We start from the raw sequence: 19,419 nt of genomic DNA on the forward strand, positions 1-19,419 counted from the left end.
CAGAAAGCCCAGAAGCAACCACAAAACAAAGACAAACAGACCGCAAACGAAACAAAAAGAAAATACAAGGACAGAAAGACTAGAAAGATGAGTCTTTACATATGACATTTAGTCAAGTTATCAAGGTTACTGCAGCTGATTGATGACCCAAATGACCCAAAAAAAAAGTTTAAAAATGACCACAAAACACTAAAAATGACAAACAAAAGACCACAGAAAGGCCAAAAGTGTAAACAAAACAAAGACAAACGGAGCACAAATAAGAATTTAAAAAAAATATACAAGGACAGAAAGACTTGGCAGGACTAGAAACCTGGACAAGACTTTTAGTCATGTTGTCAAAGTAACTGCGACTGATTGACGATTTTTGTTTACCAAGAAAAAAAGATTATTGCTTGAGAATTTGCAAAGATTGCTGGTGTTAAAGGAAATTTTTGGACATTAACAATTGTAAATGTTGTGCAACTAATGTTCAGTTTCATAAAATGTGCACAGACCAAATAATTTAACGATATGAGGTCGATGATTAATACTAAAGTTCAGTGTTTTTCCATCATAAACGGCCTGAAAATATGAATTAGTACAGAAATGAATGGAAACCAGAGCTATTCAATCTATAACATCTACGAAAGATTTCCAACTGCTTTATTAGAACTTTGCGTGGGTCAGTTTGTGGATATTAAGCGAAGACCAGAAGCTAATTTTGTGTCTTTTTCTTACCCAGAATAACCTCTGGTGCTCGGTAGAACCTGGACTGGATGTAGGTGTAAACTCTCTGATGTTCATAGCAGCTGGAACCAAAGTCTATGACCTGCAGGGGATAAAGGAAACGGTTTACTGGGATTGGATGGACTGGAAGCTGCTTGTGTCTCCTGGTTTGGCTGCCTGACCTTGATGCCACTGCGTCCCTGCTGCTTCAGCAGGATGTTCTCGGGCTTGAGGTCGCAATGGATGATGCGGTTCTTGTGCAGCGAGTCCAGACACTGCAGGATGGAGTGGGCGAACTTCCTGACCAGCGGGAGGCTAAAGCCCTGGAACTTGTTCTTCTTGATGAGCTCGTACAGGTTCATGCTGAGCAGCTCGAAGGTCATGCAGATGTGGTTCCTGAAGGTGAAGTTCTCCAGCATGTGGATGACGTTCATGCTCGAGTCCTTGTCCTGCTTCCTCAGGTGCTCCAGGATCCGGATCTCCTCGGCCGCCTGCCGGTGGAAGCGCTTCTCGTTGCGAACCATCTTCAGAGCGACGTGGGTCTGAGACTTGTGGTCGAAGGCTTTAACCACCTACAGGATGAAGAGAAAAACCCATAAGATTGTTTAAAATGATGACCTAAGCTCTTCCACTCCAACTGAGGAATCAAGAAACATCCTAAAGATTCCTTATTTAAAGATCCGCCCTACCATATAAAAGTTCCCACCTGCCCTCCTCAGAATCAGCTGATCTTTTATCTAGAATAACTTCAGTGTATTTAATGAAAGTTTGAGACCAAGCAAAGTTTTAACTTCACACTATGCTAACCTACACAGTACAAACGCTTTAAGTATATAGAGGTGGGTCTAAAGGTAGCGTGTCAATCATCAAAAGATCATGAAAGACTCAGGGACCAAAAAATTCAAAAAGTGACCTCAAAGGAGTCAGAAAAAAGACAGACACCAAAACTGACCATGAAAAGACTTAAACTGACCACAAAGAGATTATAAATGACAAGAGAGAAAGCAACCAAAAGCAGACTGAAATGACCACAAAATACTAAAACTGATGAGACAAAACAAAGGTAATGAAATGACGTTACTCGAAATAGCTACAAAAAGACTATAAACAGCTACAGAAAGACTCACTATGGCTACAAAGAAACCAAAAATGACGACAAAAAGACAAAGATTGACCACAAAGACTTAAAATTATCCCAAATAACTAAAAATTACCACAAAGAGTTCGAAAACACCCACAAAAGGACTACAAATGTCCGCAAAAGCACTTAAAATGACGGCAAAAAATGCTCGGGAAAAGACTTGAAATGATCGAGAGATTAGAAACGACCAGTAAGAGACTCTCAACAGCCACAATAAGAGTAAAACTGACCAAAGAGATAGAAAACACCCGAAAACGTCTACAAATGGCCGCAAAAATACTAAAAATACCCTTGCAAAGGCTTGAAATGATCACAAAAGACTACAATTAACCACAAAGAGACTAAATATGATGATCAAAATACATACCTAATAAAGGCAAAGAGATTCGAAATAACCACTAAGAGACTCCCAACAGCTACAAAAAGACTAAAAATGACCATAAAAAGACTAAAAATGGTCACAAAGAGATAGAAAACACTTCCAAAAGGACTACAAATGACTGCAAAAACACTAAAATGTACATGAAAAGACTTGAAATTATCACAAAAGACAACAATTAACCATGAAGAGACAGAAAACAACCTCAGAAAGACTACAAATGGCCACAAAAGTACTAAAAATGACCACAAAAATGCTAAAATGCCCGTGAAAAGACTTGAAATGATCACAAAAGACGACAACTAACCACAAAGAGACTAAAATGATGATCAAAATGCATAATAAAGGCAAAGAGATTAGAAAAGACCACTAAGAGACTCCCAACAGGTACAAAAAGACTAAAAATGACTACAAAGAGATAGAGAACAACCTGAAAATGACTAAAAAAAACTAGTGCAAAGTAAGTAAATAAAGAAAAAGACATTAAAAACACCAACAAATTGCAGCATTAGCCGTACCTGACCAAAGCTGCCTTTGCCGATGACCTTCAGGACTTCGTAGCGGTAGGAGATGTGGTCATGAGGGACGTGGATGTAGGAGCCCTGATCGTCGTCGTAGCCACTGTTGTTGGCTCCGCCCATAACCCCCGACCTCTTCTTCGCACTGGGACCAGTGAAATACACTGAGGAGGAAAAACACCATTAATTCATCGGGTATCGTCGTCTTCGTCACCGCTAACGGCTAGTCGTAATGGGCGTCTCACCTTCAGGGTAGCTGAACACCTCGTGGTGCTCGAAGGAGGACATCTTGGACATGAACTGCTTCATGGCCTGCTCCGGGGACAGCGGGTTGGGCTTTGGCTTGCCGTCCGTCGACTTGTTGGAGGCTGTGCTGCCCTGGCGGCAGTGATGGGCTGGATCGGACCCCGAGGTCTGCCGGTCGGGCAGCGGGAGGCCCGGCCGGGTGGAGCTGATGGGAGCCAGGCCATTGGGCTGGGAGGTCAGGACCGGACGCTTGTTGGTGTTCTCCTGGGGCACGTGGACCTGTGACTGAGACGACAGCTGGACAGCGTCCGACATGGCGGCTTTAGAGCCTCCCTGAAGACAAAACAGACATGGGATCAGGACATTCAGAAGAGTTGGAGCTTCAGCCGGTGGATCAGTTTACAGATATACCTCCAGGACCTGCCTGAAAACCATCACATCTCTAAGTTTTCTTTACCATCATACTAATCCAGAGAGAGCTGAAACACAAAGGAAATAAAAACATCCACAAAGGACTAATAATGACCCCAAAAGGATTAAAACAACCACAAATTAATCAAAGCAACCACAAAGAGACTCAAAACAACCACAAAGGAATGGAAACAGACACAAAGAGATTCAAAACAACCACAAAAGGAATGAGAATAACCCCAAAAGACTAAAAAAGATCAAGAAAGAGACTAAGAACAACCACAAAAGGGATGACAACAACCAAAGAGTAAAAATTACCATAAAAATACTCAAAACAACCACAAAATCAACAACAAAAGACTAAAAGTGACAATGAAAACACTAAAAACCCCAAATGAACTAAAAATGACCACAAAGAGACAAAAACAAGCACAAGAAAGATACAAAACACAAAGGTAACCAAAAAACAAAAAGTGTCTTTGTCATGGTACCAGGTTGCTAGTCATTTTCAACCATCGAAACCAAACATTTGCCATAAAATCAGCTAGGTTGCTATAAGACACTGTCCAGGTAAACTTTAGCTCGTCTCCAGTAACTTGAGCTTTGGTTGGAGGTCATTAACCACCACAGAAGTCTCTGTCATGGTGCCCCTTTACCAGCTGAACCTTGAAATTGGCCACAAATTATTCAAAATGGTCCAAATTACTCCGTTCTTAGTACAATAACTCTGGTTGGAGGTCATTAACCACCACAGAAGTCTTTGTCATGGTGCCCCTTTACTAGCCAAACCCCCACAATGCACTTTGGTTGCCAACATGGAACAACCAGGTACTACAGTTAATCTATAATAAATATTCTGCCATAAGAGATACAACTTTATTAACCTGGAAGGAAATTCTTTAGCTCAGGAAACAACATTACATAACAATGATCGATTGACAATTAATCATTAACGTCTAAAGTTGCTGATTTATGATTTCTGCTCTGTAACTTCAGTCTTCATCGACACATTTCCAACATATTTAGTTTTTTAATTACGTTGTTTGTTGTTAAAAAATACCAGAGATTTCTTTCTCTTTGTTCAGTTCATTAAAATGTGGATCATTAACCACCACACATTCGCCCATTCCACCAAAGACCAACTAATATCCTCATTCTGATTAACAAGCTTCTCGCTCTTTCTTTTCCATCTCTCTTTTTGTCTGTCACTCGGTGAGTCGCTCCCCGTTTCCGCGGCAACCGGCACACCTGCGTCCTTTCAGACACACAAGCACACACCTGAGCTGGCTTCAAAGAGCCGCCGTTTACCGGCACAATAATAACGCCAGCGTCCTCACAATCCGACCAGCAGGGAAAATAAAAAAGGTAATAATAATGAAGCAGGAAGTGAAATCAATGCAAAACAAACATGGCAGTCCAGTTTGTGTGTCTTTGTGTTGCTGTCGTGGTGAGTTTGGCTCCGCCCCCACCTGAAAACACCTGAATAAACCCGCCAAACGATGGCTTTTGTCTTGCTGCGGTCGAAAGTGACAATAATAATGAATCTGGAGATGACTGGTGAGATTAAAGCAGCAGAAATTACTTAATTTTTACAGGTTTCAGAATTTGTCTCATTTTTCTCAGAAGTTTTCCGTGATGCATTTTTCCAGATGAACACTGAAAAAGCACCTAGAATTCTTCACCTTCTTTCCGTAAAAACAGGAATTTTCAGTCCTTCATGTAACACTGAAGCAGTGAGAAGGTATTTTTTGCTTTAATTCACCAAACTACACCCATTAATCATCTAAACTTCAAGCAGTTTCTTGTTGTTTTTTTTGCTCCAGTCACATTTTTCTTTACTGTTGGTTCATTTTAATCTACAGTCCTGAACCTCTATGGAAAAAAACAATAAAGAAGGAGAAAGAACTCAGAAATAATGTCTTCTGTGCAGTGATACAGTTATAATGCCATCAATCTTAAAAAAAGAAAAGCAAACACTGAAGTTCAGTCGTTATTGACTTTAAAAACGCGTCGGTGAATTAACTTATGAACCATTGTGAGGACGACTGCAGGGCTTTAGAGTTAAAAACTGCCAAAAACAACAAAAACTTGTCCGAAGTGACTTGAAACTTGGATAATATTATTCAGAAATTGTCCCAAAGACTCTTCAAAAATGATCCAAAATGACACAAAAATTGTCCAAAATTACATAAAATTTGTCCAAGTGCACCAAATTGTCCAAAACGACTCCAACTAATTCAACACACCACAGATATTTAAGCATCGCCAGCCTCTTTTACAACATTTTAGACAGTTTTTACAAGTTTAGGTCATTTTGGACAAATTTTGAGTCATTTTGAACATGATTAATTACATTTGTAGAAAGATGTTTCACCATGCTGAATGTATCTCCAACAACTTGCTGCTCTGTTCACTGTTTCTGAGCCATGCTGCATTTATTTATTCATCCTGTAGCTTTGATTTTCCTCTCAGTTTCTCTGTGGAAACACTGCCTGCAGTTCAATAAAAAAAAACTTAAGAATTTTTGACTGTTGATCAGTAAATTATCTATTAAAATAAATTGACTTTGATGACATACTTTGCTCTTTAGCTTAAATTTGGTAGATTTTCCCCAAATGAACAGAGTACGTGTGTTACATTTAGGGACCATTGGAGAGTTGGAAATCTGAAGAATTGTTTTGTTTTTACAGCTTGTTGTTCTGCTAAACTGAGTAATTTTTGTTATTTTTTTTAAAGCTAACACATGTTTCAACCATGCTGGTGAGTTCAGGTGTTAAGAGGGTTTAGCTTCAGGTTAGCTACATCAGAAGCCTCCTGTTTAATAACCGAGGCGTTGTTTAAAGCAGCGATAAACACCTTGATAAGAGTCTGACTCACCTCGTATCACATCCCAGTAATCAGATCAGGACATTGAACTGTGTGAAAACCTTGAACTGGTCGCAGCACAAAACTATTACTGCTAATATTATTAAATATAACGACCATGAAGACGGTTTCTGTAAAACCTGCTTCAGGCTAAGAGGTAGCTGCCTCTCTGACTTAATATATGACACCTGCTGAGTGAATTAAAGGTGATTTGCTTTTCTGGAAGTTCACATTAAAGCTTCATAAAAGCCTCTTCTGATGTGCAACAGGAAACTGAGCTAATGCTAACATGCTAACCGAGGCTGTGATATAATAAAGAGCAATGATAGCACTCCGATGCTAATGGAGCCAATAAATGGTGCACCATTAGCCCTCAATGTATGTGCGTGTGTGTGTGTGTGTGTGTCCGTGTGTCCTTCACACCAGCCTATAAACCAATCAGCTGTTTAAAGCGAAGCTATTATTAGCCGCGTGGCTACAGCCGGCCGCTCCACAGAACTAGCAGCAGGCTAACGTCACACAAACATGCTACCCACTCAACTCAGATCCACACCGCTTCATATTTATCATTTCTAACCATGTAGGAATGAAAGTGAAACCAAGAAATGGTTTAACAGGCGACGTTATCGTGACCATGCAGCTGCTCCACATGTCTGATAGGGACATTCACTGATAATCTCTTTACTGAGTCTCATGAATCCAATCAGGATCCACCTGCCGGCACCTTAAATGAGTCAATAAATAAACACCACATGTGTTGCTCACCTTCCTTTAGCATGTCTTCATTTATTGTGGTAGATTTACTGCAGAAAATTTACTTTTTATGGCTCAGAAAATGAATTTACTGGTAATCGATTATATGGTTTCTTCTTATATATTTTCAGGTAACACTGTTTAATTATTAAAAATTCGCCAAAAATAAACTGGTTGCAATAAACTGATTCTGTAAAAGACAAATAATTCTGCATTTTTTGGTGCAAACATGAAGCAAGGTATGACTCAACTGCGACTAACGGTGACGTAACAAAAATTCAGAGTTTTCATGTTAACTGCAGGCAGTGTTTTACAGAGCAAGGAGGAGATGACAGAAGAAACTAAGGTGAAAATTAAAAAAAAAAACAACACGACACCACGATTGTAAAAAATTGTAAAAAACTGAGAAAAGAGTTTTCAAATTTTCAATTTTTCAACAGTCCTTTAACTACACATCTGTGACCGGTCGTTATGTTGGAAAACTCAGCTTAAAAACATGATATATCATGAAAATTACTTTATTCCACATGTCCCAGTTTAAATTTACCAGTTGCATTAAACAGATCCTGTAAAAGACAAAAAATTTTGCGCTTCTTGATGCAAACATGAAGCCATCACTGACTCAGCTGTGACCGACAGTGACTTAACAAAAATTCAGAGTTTTCAGAAACAGTGAACAGAGGAGCAGGTTGTTGGAGATACATTCAGCATGGTGAAACATCTTTCTACTAATAATGTTCTACAGTTTTTATATTGACTCCGTGAATGCAACAACGACACAGCAAATGTCGTAAACCGTAGGAAAGTGTGTTTACGTACCGTCAGTGAGTTGTGGTTGTTGTTGCGGAGTGGCGGCAGGGCGACGGGCGACGTCGTCTGAGAGCCGCTGTGGCCGGGAGAGTAGACCGGCTCGCCCACTTTGCCTGAAAAACACAGAAAGGAACGGTTGATAGTCCATAACGTCAAGAACCTCCCAGAGATTCATACAACCAGCTGTCCGAAACAGTTTTTTGCAATATTATATTGCTTTGTGGGGCAGAAAATACAAACCAAAAAAAAAGTTTGTGCGTTAAACATGATGTAAACAAATAATCTCTGGATGCACATTAGATTTTGACAGATATCTGATATTTTTAAACTCATTTTGGTCGAAATCAGGTCTGTCCGGCAGCAAAATTAACATTTTATTAATGTGTGCTCCTATCATGACATTACCCGAGCAATAATTAATCAACTAAATCAGTCGTAATCAACTCATAAATTCATATTTTGATCTGCTTTAGTCATATTGTGAATAAAACGTCGAAATTCTCCGATTTCAGCCTGTTAAATGTGACTGTTTTCTGGTTTCTTTCCTCCACTAGGATGTAAATTGAACATTTTTGGACAAAACAAGACATTTGTCATCTTGGCTTTGGGAAACAGACATTTTTTACAATTTTTTGACATTTTAGAGACCAAACAACTATGACTGGAAGAATTTCATGTTAAAACTAAGCAAAAAATATTCTATCAGTTAGAGGTTTGGTCTGTAAAAGAGTCTTTGGAGTTCCACAAGGAACCAACATGGATCCTCTACTATTTTACAACCTGTTTCAAAGTAAAACAAGGTTCAAGTCTATTTAAAAAATTTTTAAAAAGAAAGTAATTACTATTTGTAAAAACACAGATTTTTGGCATTTTTCCAAACATTTAAACTAAAACTTTTACAAGTTTTTATCTGTAATTTAATAACACAAAAAATCTGCAAATTATTTGTTAAAAACAGCTGAAATGTGATTTATTTATATTTTACAGCACACAACAACGGTTTATCTCAATAAAAACCTACATTAAATGTTCATTTTGATGTCTTCAGTGTTCTTGTTTGGTCATGTAATCGACTAATCAATCTAATATATTGACAGATAATCAATCGAGGGCAGCTGGACTGGACTGACCCGGACCAGGCTGCTGCTGCAGATGGACTCTAAGGACGAAGAAGGTTTTAATTTAGCTTGATAATCCCGATACTCCTCCTCCAGCTCCTCCTCCTGTCAGGCCAGAGGTCAGAGATCCTGAAACGAGTCCAGCCGGCCGATAACGACGTCAGACTTTGACCAACTTCTCTCCCACGTCTCTTATCAGCGTCGGCCAGTTTCCAGCACCGAGACGCTGAAAAGCTTCTTTCTGACCCAAGCATGCTAACGTCTGAACAAACAACATGCTTATTTTTAACAAAACCACATCGACACAAGATTATTAAGCACCGATGTGGGTGTTTGGAGCATCTACGGGCATTAAAAAGCCCAGATTCTAAACATTTACAGGTTTATAGTGCAGATTTTATGGTTTAATGTACAAAAACACTTTATTTAGATTCCTGCAGCTCCTCCTCTCACTTTCAGTTTGAAAGACTCAGTTTAAGCTGCCATCTGTGCTGCAGAATGAAACAAAGAGACGCAAAAAAAACCAAAACAGAGAGGCAAAACTAACCAAAACAAATGCAAGACAATTTCATGGAGAGAAAAATAAGAGCAGAAATGCAAAAACAACCACAAAGAGACATAAAAGGAACCAAAAATGACTATAAAGAGACAAAGCAACCACAAAGAAACACAAAATGACCATAAAGAGACAGAAAATGACAACAAAAATGACCATAAAGAGACGAAACGACCGCAAAGAAACACAAGATGACCCCAAAAATGACCTCAAAGAGACAGAAAATGACCATAACAAGACAAAACGAACATAAAGAGACACAAAATGACCCAAAATGATCATAAAGAGACACTAAAGGAACCAAAAATGACCATAACGAGACAAAACAACCACAAAGCAACACAAAATGACCATAAAGAGACAGAAAATGACCATAAAGAGAGACAAAATCAACCAAAAATGACCATTAAAAGACAAAACGACTGCAAAGAGACCATAAAGAGATGAAACAGCCACACACAAAATGACCCAAAAAATTACTGTAGAGACAAAACAACCACAAAGAAACATAAACTGACCCCAAAAATGACCATAAAGAGACACAAAAGGAACCAAAAATGACCATTAAGTGACAAAACGACTGCAAAGAGACACAAAATGACCATAAAGAGACAAAACATCCATAAAGAGACAGAAAATTACCCCAAAAATTACCAATAAGAGACAAAACGACCAAAAAGAGACACAAAATGGCCACAAAGAGATGCTAAATGATCGCAAAGAGGCTAAAAACAACCACAATGAGACATAAAAGAAGCCAAAAGGATCCTTCAGGGCCAATACAGATTATTAGTAATTAAGGAATCTTCATATATATTTAAATCTAAAACTCATCACTTTAACCCTTTGAACCACTGAATCCATGCAGGTTTGAACAGCATGTTGTCTTTAAAACAAACTGCCAAAATGTACCAATAAATAGGAGAAAAACAGACTTTCTGACAGTCCTTGAATGCATCATGTGTGAAGCACATTCATGTAGGGATGCACGATAATTATTGGTCCGATAAATTATCGGCCGATATGGGGTGAAATTAGGTCATTTTTTAATCGATCCGATAAATTGATTTAATCCGATAAATTAAACCGATAAGGTAGTGGGTTTTGTAAAATTGCTTGTTGGCATGGTGCGCCTTTAAACGGGTCGGGCTGCACTCCTGACGTCATCTGCTGCACACCATAGACTGTATGCTGCATGCGAAGCATGCTAGTGACTGACCTGAGCAGATACAGGACCTAACCCCTAACCCCTAACCCCTAACCCCACGAAAACGTCTGTTAAACAAGACTATCGTAACAGATCATGGAATCAGAACTTCAGAGAACACCCTACTGCAAGCCACAGAGCAGCGATTCAGTCACATCTGTACAGAGCCTCTGGTCCATCTTGCCACAATCTTGGACCCCAGATACAAGGACTGCTATTTTAACCAAGCAACAAAAAGGGAAGCAACAGAAATTTTGCTTGCCAAGGTGAGCAGTTCATCAGCAGAAAATGTGGATGAGACAAAAATGAAGAAATCCAAGGCAGATGACGACAACGCTTCCTTGCTGGCAATGTATGAAGAAATCCTTCAAGAAAACGACGATGTCACAAAAGAGCTGACACAAAGCCAAGCAGAAGGGCAGGTAATCAATTTATTGTTTAAATAAAGCTTTGAATGTGTCTTATAAAAGAGACCAAGCGTAGTAATATTAATTTTATTATTAATTATATTTAATGTTTGTGTTCTTCATCTTCTTTAGATTAAAGAATATCTGTCAAAGCCCCTGATTCCCAGATCTGAGAACCCCATGGAATACTGGAGAAGCAACAAATCCTGGTTCCCGAGCCTTGCCTCACTTGCACAGAAATATCTGTCAGCCCCTCACACAAGTATAGACAGTGAACGTTTGTTTTCTGCTGCTGCAAATGTTATTGATGAAAAAAGAAACAGAATTGGGTGTGAGAAGGCAGAGATGCTACTCTTTATCAAGAAAAATCTTCCACTGATGCCCTCACATAAACAGAAAAGACAAAAGGACATTGGACAAAGTGAAAGGGGAAAGAAGAAGCTGAAATTTAAAAAATTATTTTTTTTTATTTTCAACTAACATTTCAGAGAAATCTCTACTCTGTCCTATGCAGCTAAAACAGCAATAAGTCTGCAAAAGCCTTTTGGAGAGAATTGCACTTTATTTTCATTTTTTTGTGTTTTTGGAGTTGAGGTTGACATATGTCAATGCATTTAATTTATTTCATAGTTGAAAAATATTTGACTACCTCATCCTCAGGCACTAAAGGTTGTATTATTTTGTTATGTATAAAATGCTAGAAGGTAAATATTGTTATTTGCAGATAAACAGGTCACAGTCCTGTGAAACCCTCTTCTTGAGGGATGCAGTTTTTGCTTTAGTTGTGATTTGATGTCAGTACATTTGATACACTGAGTTCATTTTCATTTACAGCAACTGACCACAAGCATAAGGTTTTCGTTGTGTAACAGTGTAACAGCCTGTGTAGACAATCACAGGAGATTTTATTTAGATTTATTTTTGTTTGCGAAAATACACTTTGTGTTATTCATTTTAGCTGTTTGATATTTTCACAAAAAATAAAAGAACATTTGAAAGTCCTGTACTGTTATTTGTGGTTATAGTAGGGCCAGAGCTACTAAAGTATTAGTTTTGGTCATCACTGCATCTTAAATGTTTTTATTCTCCTTGGTACGCAAACTGCAGATCATTTTAAGATTGTATTGAATATAAAAACATGAACTTATCGATTATCGGTATTGCCCATGAGAAGTAGTTAATCATCGGTATCAGTTAAAATTTTCCATATCGTGCATCCCTACATTCATGTAAAGAAAAACAAGCAAATCCAAACCAGGACATTTCATTAAAATCACTTTAGATTCTGCATAACACCACCACACCCTCATTCCGTCTGAGCTGTGCAGGACAAACTGAGCACAGCGAGTTTCTGAATGTGAACCTGACACCGCGCTGGAAATGCCAGAGCGCCGGTGAGAACGAGCGGCATGCGGCCGGACGGGACGAGTGGGAAAATGTGCAGCAACGTGACGAACACGCCGAGCGCTGTGACGCCCGGCGGGGTCAGCGGCTCACAGAAAGTCAGACGAGAATCCTGGAAATGACGAAGCTCTCCCTGCTGCAAGTCTAATATCTGTCCCTCACAGGCCACCGTACTGCACTCTGGTAGCCCAGAGAGTAACAAACCACCTGTTCTAAGGCTTAATTAAATTAATTTACTGCAAGATGATTCCAATTTAGTGATTTAGCTCAACTTTTTAATCTGCAAGACTAAAAGACTAAAGAAAAGACTAAAAATGACCACAGAGACAATAACAACCACGACAAAGATCAAAAACACAAACAAAGGTAACTGAAAACAAAGACTTGGAACGGCTACAAAAGATTAAATTGAACCAAAAATTACTAAAAATTGACCAAAAACAGAGTCAAAATGATAACAAATGGTTAAAAAAATTACCACAAAGAGACTCAAAACAACCACAAAAACAACAGAAACACCACCACAAATACAAATGTTTGCTAAAAAAAAACACTAATTTTGAATGTGGTGTTTAAACTGTGAGGTAATTATTGAATTTCCCTTCCGGGATCAATAAAGTTATTGTATTGTAATTATACCAAACGTTGGAGTTTGTCGTCAACTATTACATCAATCATCCAGTATTCTGAGGATCAATTAACTGATGAAATTTTAAGATTAGATTTGGTCTGATAGACTTACAAATCCCAGATGAGGAGTTCAAGGACCAGTGTACGGTTGGAAATCCAAGAATTTTCTCAATTTTTGACAGATTGTGGCTCTGATAAATGGTTTAAATGTCTTTGTTTGTTTTGTTAAAGAAAACTCACCTTTAAAGCTTTTGTGTGCAACTTACTGGAGAATCTGCCATAGACGAAAATAAAATCTAAGTTTTTCTGCAACTAAATCTGCTAATTCCAGCTTCGTAGGTGGAAATAGTTTCTGATATTGATATTTTATCGACCAAACAACGAATCGATTAACTCAAGAAAGGTATAGATGCATAACCAAACTCCCTCCTTGTACCAAACCGGCCAATCGTATGTCTCGATAACGGAGAACCATTATGTCATCCGATGTTGGCGTCCGTCCATTAGCATCCACTAGTTTGTCACCCACACAGGGACAGCGATGATCAGCACTAGCTAAAAATAACCAGCGGCATGTATTTACAGGGATTTTAATACCGAGACACCGGAGAAATGAATTACGATGCAGGACTAAAGTTAGCCAGGGAACCTCATGTGGAACCCTGCGGCTACTTAGCGGCTGACATAATTGACGACGGCTAATTTTTACCAGTTTTCTTAACCAAGAGTTGGCTATCATCGGTCATCTATCAATAAATCAGTATAATAATCAGCTTTATTTACCTACAGATATGTGACTTTGGTGGCAAGAATGGCTTAGTTATGAGAAACATCGTCCAAGAAGCGTTACGACAGGTCTTAAAAACAGGAAATCGAATATAAAACAATCTCAAATAAGCTAAAAATGACCACAAAGAGACAAAAAGATCCAAAACGCAAACAAAGGTAACCGAAAACGTCCACAGAAAGACTCGGCTGCATAATATTTTGTCTTGTTTTGTTGTTTTTTTGTCTTTTTTGGGGTATTTTTTTGTCTCTTTGGTGTTTGTCTATTTTTTTGTCGTTTTGTTTCTGGCTTTTCTCATTTTTTGTCTCGTTTTTTTGCCCTTTGTCCATTTTTTTTCATCCCTTTGTGACTTTTTTTGTCTCTTTTGTGTTTGTATCGTGTCGTTTGTCTCACATTTTTGGTCATTTTGTTTCTTGCTTTTGTAATATTTTGTCTAGTATTTGTTGGTTTTTGTCTGACTTTTGTCGTTTTCATCATATGCCTGTGACTAAATGTTGTGTTCCTTTGTAGATAAATAGGAAGCTGTAAAGTGTAAACGATAAACTGAAACATAATATTGTTGAACTTGAACTTAATTTTCTTCAGAAATTTCAGGTTGTTCATAATGTTTTGCAAAAAGATAATTCCTTAAATTAGAACATTTTTGCACTAAAACAAAGGAAACGTGGAGTTGTGGTTATTTATAGGTTATTATTGCTGTGATTTTACTGGTCATTTGAGATCAAACTGGTCTGAATGAAGCTCCTGAATTAAAATGAGTTTCACATCGCTGGTTTAAATTAATCGATAGAAATTAGCTCTTATGACAACTGTGGTTCCCTTCTGTTGTCTGTTATTGTCAAGATAATAGTAAAATAATAAACATTAATAGCCATTTCATTGCTCTAAATGGTTTTACAGAGCGATATAATAATAAAACAGAAAACGATTTAAACACTAAACCTATTTGTCAACTTCCAGTACTGTTTGCTGCTAAATTAAATTGCACTAAACGCTGCAAAAATGAGACTAATTGTGAGACTAATTAATTCATTCTCCACCCTTCATCATGAAAATAGCATTATTAACCATAAATTATCTACTTTTAGAGCAGCAAAAAGGTACTACAGCTGTAATTTCCTAACACAATCTTGATTAAATTACACAAAATTTTCAGCTACAACGCCCGTCGCTCCAAAAACATCACAGTTAGTGTATTTAAAATGTGAAACTGGGACATAAAATGGCACAAAACTGAAAAAAATAGAGCCTGAAGCAGCACAAACTGTCATTGAACAGCCTGGAGGTTCAAACACTGCCTCTAAATTAAAACCACGGATGGACCAGTTCTAACAGATCTGGTAAATACGGTGCAGGTGGTAGGTGGGGGGAGGAAGGCTGAGATAAACATGTTTGGCTGTAAAAAAAATTAAAAAATAAAAGCTCTCTCACAACACCACAGTGCTGATTTAATGTGCAGCTAACGAGGTGAACACTGAATAATCACATCAGTCACTGTCTACACAGCAGCTAAATAAAGACCCAGTAATAACACAGCTAGCTGGTGGTCTGTATTTACATTAACACTGATGTTAGCATCAACAAGGCTAACAGAGGCTAACATTAGCTTGTATAGACTAAAATAACACTGTCTCGCTCAGGCTAACAGCAGCTAAGTGTATCTTCTTTGTCTACCAGTATTTAATTTAAGCTAACATAGCCGCTAATGGCATCTTAATTAGGCTAATGTAGCTGTTAGCAGTAGCTTGACTGGCTAACAAAACAGCTAACAGTGTCCTATAGTATCTTGCTGAGACTAAATAGCAACTAGCATTAACCTGGCTGGCTAACATAGCAGCTAACAGTACCTTGCTTAGGCTAACAGCAGCTAAGTGTATTTTATTTGTCACCAGTATTTAAGCTAACATAGCTGCTAATGGTGTCTTTATTAGGCTAATGTTGCTGTTAGCAGTAGTTTGACTGGCTAACAAAACAGCTAATGGTGTCCTACTAAGTATATTGTAGTATCTTGTTGAGACTAAAATAGCAGCTAGCATTGACCCGGTTGGCTAGCATAGCAACTAATGGTATCATGCTTACACAGCAGCGAACATTATCTCATTTGGCTAACACTATCTTGTGTTGGCTAACAGAGCAGAAAATGGTATCTTGTGTAACTGTACCTTCTTTAGGCTAACACTGCAGCTAATCCTATTTGGCATACGCTAACACAACAGATAAGAATATCTTGTTTTGGCAAACAAATCAGCTAACACTGTCCTGTTTTGGCTAATGAGGCAGCTAGCACAATCTGGTTGTGGACAACGTAACCGGTGAGGGCACCATTCTTTCTGCTGATGTTGCAGCTAACGTTATCCACTGTATCGTAGCAGCTAATGGCATCTTGTCGTGGCGAATGCAGCAGCTAACGATGTCTTGTTTCGGCAGAAAGAGCAGGTAAAAACATTTTACTTAGACTGACGTATTTTGTTGAGGCTAACATAGCAGCTACTGCTTTCTCGTTTTGGCTCAGGTAGCAGCTAATGATAGCCTGATTTTTCTAATGTAGTAGCTAAAGGCATTTTGATTCAAACTAATGTCTTGTTTGGCTAATATAGCAGCTAATCATATTTTGTTTAAGCTAACGTGTTTTGTTCAAATATGTTTTGGCTAATCTAACATACAACGTTATCTGGTTTGTACTAACAAAGTAGGTGACAATACCCTGCTCAGGTTAGCATAGCAACTAGCATCATTTCATTAAGCTAACAGGATCTTGTTTTGGCTAACTGTTGCCTTTATAGGCTGACGTAGCAGCTAACATTATCTTATCTAGGGTAATGTGGGAGCTAATGGTATCGTGTTGAGGCTAAGGCAGAAGCTAACAATATCTTGTTTTGGTTAACTGTTGCCTTTTTTAGGCTGACATAGCAGCTAACGTTATCTTGTCTAGGGTAATGTGGAAGCTAATGGTATCTTGTTGAGGCAAAAGCAGAAGCTAACAATATCTTGTTTTGGCTAACTGTTGCTGTTTTTAGGCTAATGTAGCAGCTAAAGTTATCTTGTCTAGGGTAATGTGGGAGCTAAAGGTATCGTGTTCAGGCTAATGCAAGAGCTAATAATATTTAGTTTGCGGTAACCAAGCAGTCCTGGTATCTTATTTAGACTAACATAGCAGCTAATACGATCTTGTTTAGCATATCAAGGCAGCAAATGGTTATTTGTTTTGGCTAATGTAGCAGCTAACAGTAATTTGATTAGGCTAACACAGCAGCTAATGGTATCATGTTGAGGCTAAAGCAGAAGCTAACAGTATCTTGTTTTGCCTAACTGTTGCTGTTTTTAGGCTGACTTAGCAGCTAACATTATCTTATCTAAGGTAATGTAGGAGCTAATGGTATCTTGTTGTAGCTAAACGTTGTGATTTTTTTTAAGCTGATGTAGCAGCTAACGCTCTCTTGTCTAGGCTAATGTGGTAGCTAATGGTATCATGGTCAGGCTCATGCAAAAGCTAACAAGATCTTGTTTGGGCTAATAAGCAGTAGCCGTATCTTGTTTAGGCTAACATAGCAGCTAATAATATCTTGTTTAAGGTATCAAGGCAGTAAATGGTAATTTGTTTAGGATAATGTAGCAGATAACAGCAATTTACTTAGGCTAATGCAGCAGCTAATGGTATTGTGTTGAGGCTAACGCAGGCGCTAACAATATCTTGTTTGAGCTAACCAAGCCGAGCTGGTATCTTATTTAGGCTAACATAGCAGCTAATAATATCTTGTTTTGGGTGTCAAGGCAGTAAATGCTAATTTGTTTAGGCTAATGTAGCAGCTATGCTAACACAGCAGCTAATGGTATCTTGTTTAGACCTTATGTTTTGACAATTTAATACGTCAACAGTATTTTTTTAAAACTTTATGTTGATTTATATTAAAATTTTGCTACAACAATCCAAATAGCAATGAGCTAATGCTAGTATGCTAATATGTCAGGCTCTACATGCTAAATGAAGTAAACATTACATATTTTACAGTAATAGCCTGATTAATCATTAAACATTCAATCAATAACCATCACTGAACCCCTGGAGAGCAAATTATCCTCTAATGGTCCAAACGGAGAGCAGCAGGAGGATTCAGGTTAGCACTTTTTGGTACAATTATTAGCTCCATACCAGCGTTAGCTTTTACGGAGCCTTCAGAAGTGACAGTTATGTCGGCCAGAGAGGAACCAAGTGTCCCCTGACTGCAAGCCACAAATCCCCCAGCAACCGGAAAAACACACACAAAACACCACCGGATACCCAATAATGGGTCGTTAAAGCGGGAAGAAGAGAAGGAAAAAACACCTTTAAGGACACCAAGAGGCAGCGGTGGAGGCGGAGAGCTGGCTTTACAAAGGGCCGAGAGGGAGATAAACAGACGGGAGAGCCGCTGTCACCTCTCGTCTGTCGGCTAAAAATAAACCTGACAGACCGCGGATGAAGAGCCGCCTTCATCCCAGCTGCTGCCCCTCTCTCCTCGGCCGCTAACGCTCGGCTCCTGTCCGTCCGAGCCGCTTTATGAGATTACAGTTAATATAATGAGCAGGTGGAGAAGCCTCCAGCAGTTTGTGCCCTGTTAGCCAGCAGCTCAATCCGTCCCACGATCGCTGTCTGCACGGCAAACCGAGGCGGAGACACGGCGGAGTGTCGCCGCCGCAATGGATGGGCTCAGGCGCCCTCCGGCCGGCTACGGAAGCTGTGCTCACCCGTCGGGAGGACCGAGGCTCCGGGCTTCTTGGTTAACATGGCGGCCGCTCCTCTCCTCTGGACGCAGACGGACAAGACGCCTCCTCTTCCTCCATCCGCAACTCCTCCTCTTCCTCCATCCGCAACTCCGCCTCTTCCTCCATCCGCAACTCCGCCTCTTCCTCCATCCGCAACTCCTCCTCTTTCTCCTCCTCCTTCAGATCACTCCTTCACAATTACTGATTAACTTCTCTTTGTCCTCAAATCTGCTGATACTTATAATTAAATCAAGGTTCTATTATTGTCTCCTGCAAATTATTGTATTTTTTCAAACTGGACACTACAACTTCTATAATTCTAAAATCAGTTCTATAAACATCAACAGACATTTAATTTAAATATAATCCCACTGAATCAGACCATTCTTCATTTTTAGAATGGTCTGACTGCACTTTGTTAGCATTCAGCTAAGAGGGAATTAAATGCTCCGGATTGTTTGTAATTTTTAAAACAATCCTTGTGATTTAAATGTCCAAATCGCCAAAACGTTTTGGCTAATATAACAGCTAACGGTGTCTTGTTTTGGGCTAATTTAACAGCTAGTCGTATCTTAGCTGCTAAAATACCATTACCTGCTAATTTAACAGCTAATAGTATCTTGTTTTGGGCTAATGTAGCAGCTAGCAATATCTTGTTTAGATTAGGAGTCAAGCTAACAGTATCTTGTCTAAGATGATGTAGAAATTAATGATATCTTGTTACCCCCTAACAACA

At 38.9% G+C, this 19,419-nt stretch overlaps 1 protein-coding gene across 3 annotated transcripts in view; it reads right to left on the minus strand.

Annotated features, from left to right (window-relative positions):
- The window catches only part of dyrk2 (dual-specificity tyrosine-(Y)-phosphorylation regulated kinase 2), a 29,585-nt gene extending 10,791 nt beyond the window's left edge, over positions 1-18,794 (minus strand). The window contains exons 1-6 of one of the 3 annotated variants that reach the window (XM_023293047.3): positions 18,666-18,794; positions 7,841-7,944; positions 2,992-3,325; positions 2,747-2,910; positions 891-1,280; positions 721-811 (exon numbers count right to left, since the gene is read on the minus strand). In XM_023293047.3, the coding sequence (XP_023148815.2) occupies positions 721-811; positions 891-1,280; positions 2,747-2,910; positions 2,992-3,325; positions 7,841-7,944; positions 18,666-18,705 (1,123 nt within the window). In that variant the 5' untranslated portion in view covers positions 18,706-18,794. Of the gene's footprint in view, positions 1-720; positions 812-890; positions 1,281-2,746; positions 2,911-2,991; positions 3,326-7,840; positions 7,945-8,961; positions 9,171-18,264; positions 18,618-18,665 lie in introns of those variants that run through there. The other 2 variants (XM_055006797.1, XM_055006798.1) reach the window with 2 other exon arrangements.
- Between the last annotated feature and the right edge of the window lie 625 nt (positions 18,795-19,419).

Source organism: Amphiprion ocellaris, chromosome 21 (assembly GCF_022539595.1).
Source record: "Amphiprion ocellaris isolate individual 3 ecotype Okinawa chromosome 21, ASM2253959v1, whole genome shotgun sequence".
Classification (NCBI taxonomy): Eukaryota; Metazoa; Chordata; class Actinopteri; family Pomacentridae; genus Amphiprion; species Amphiprion ocellaris.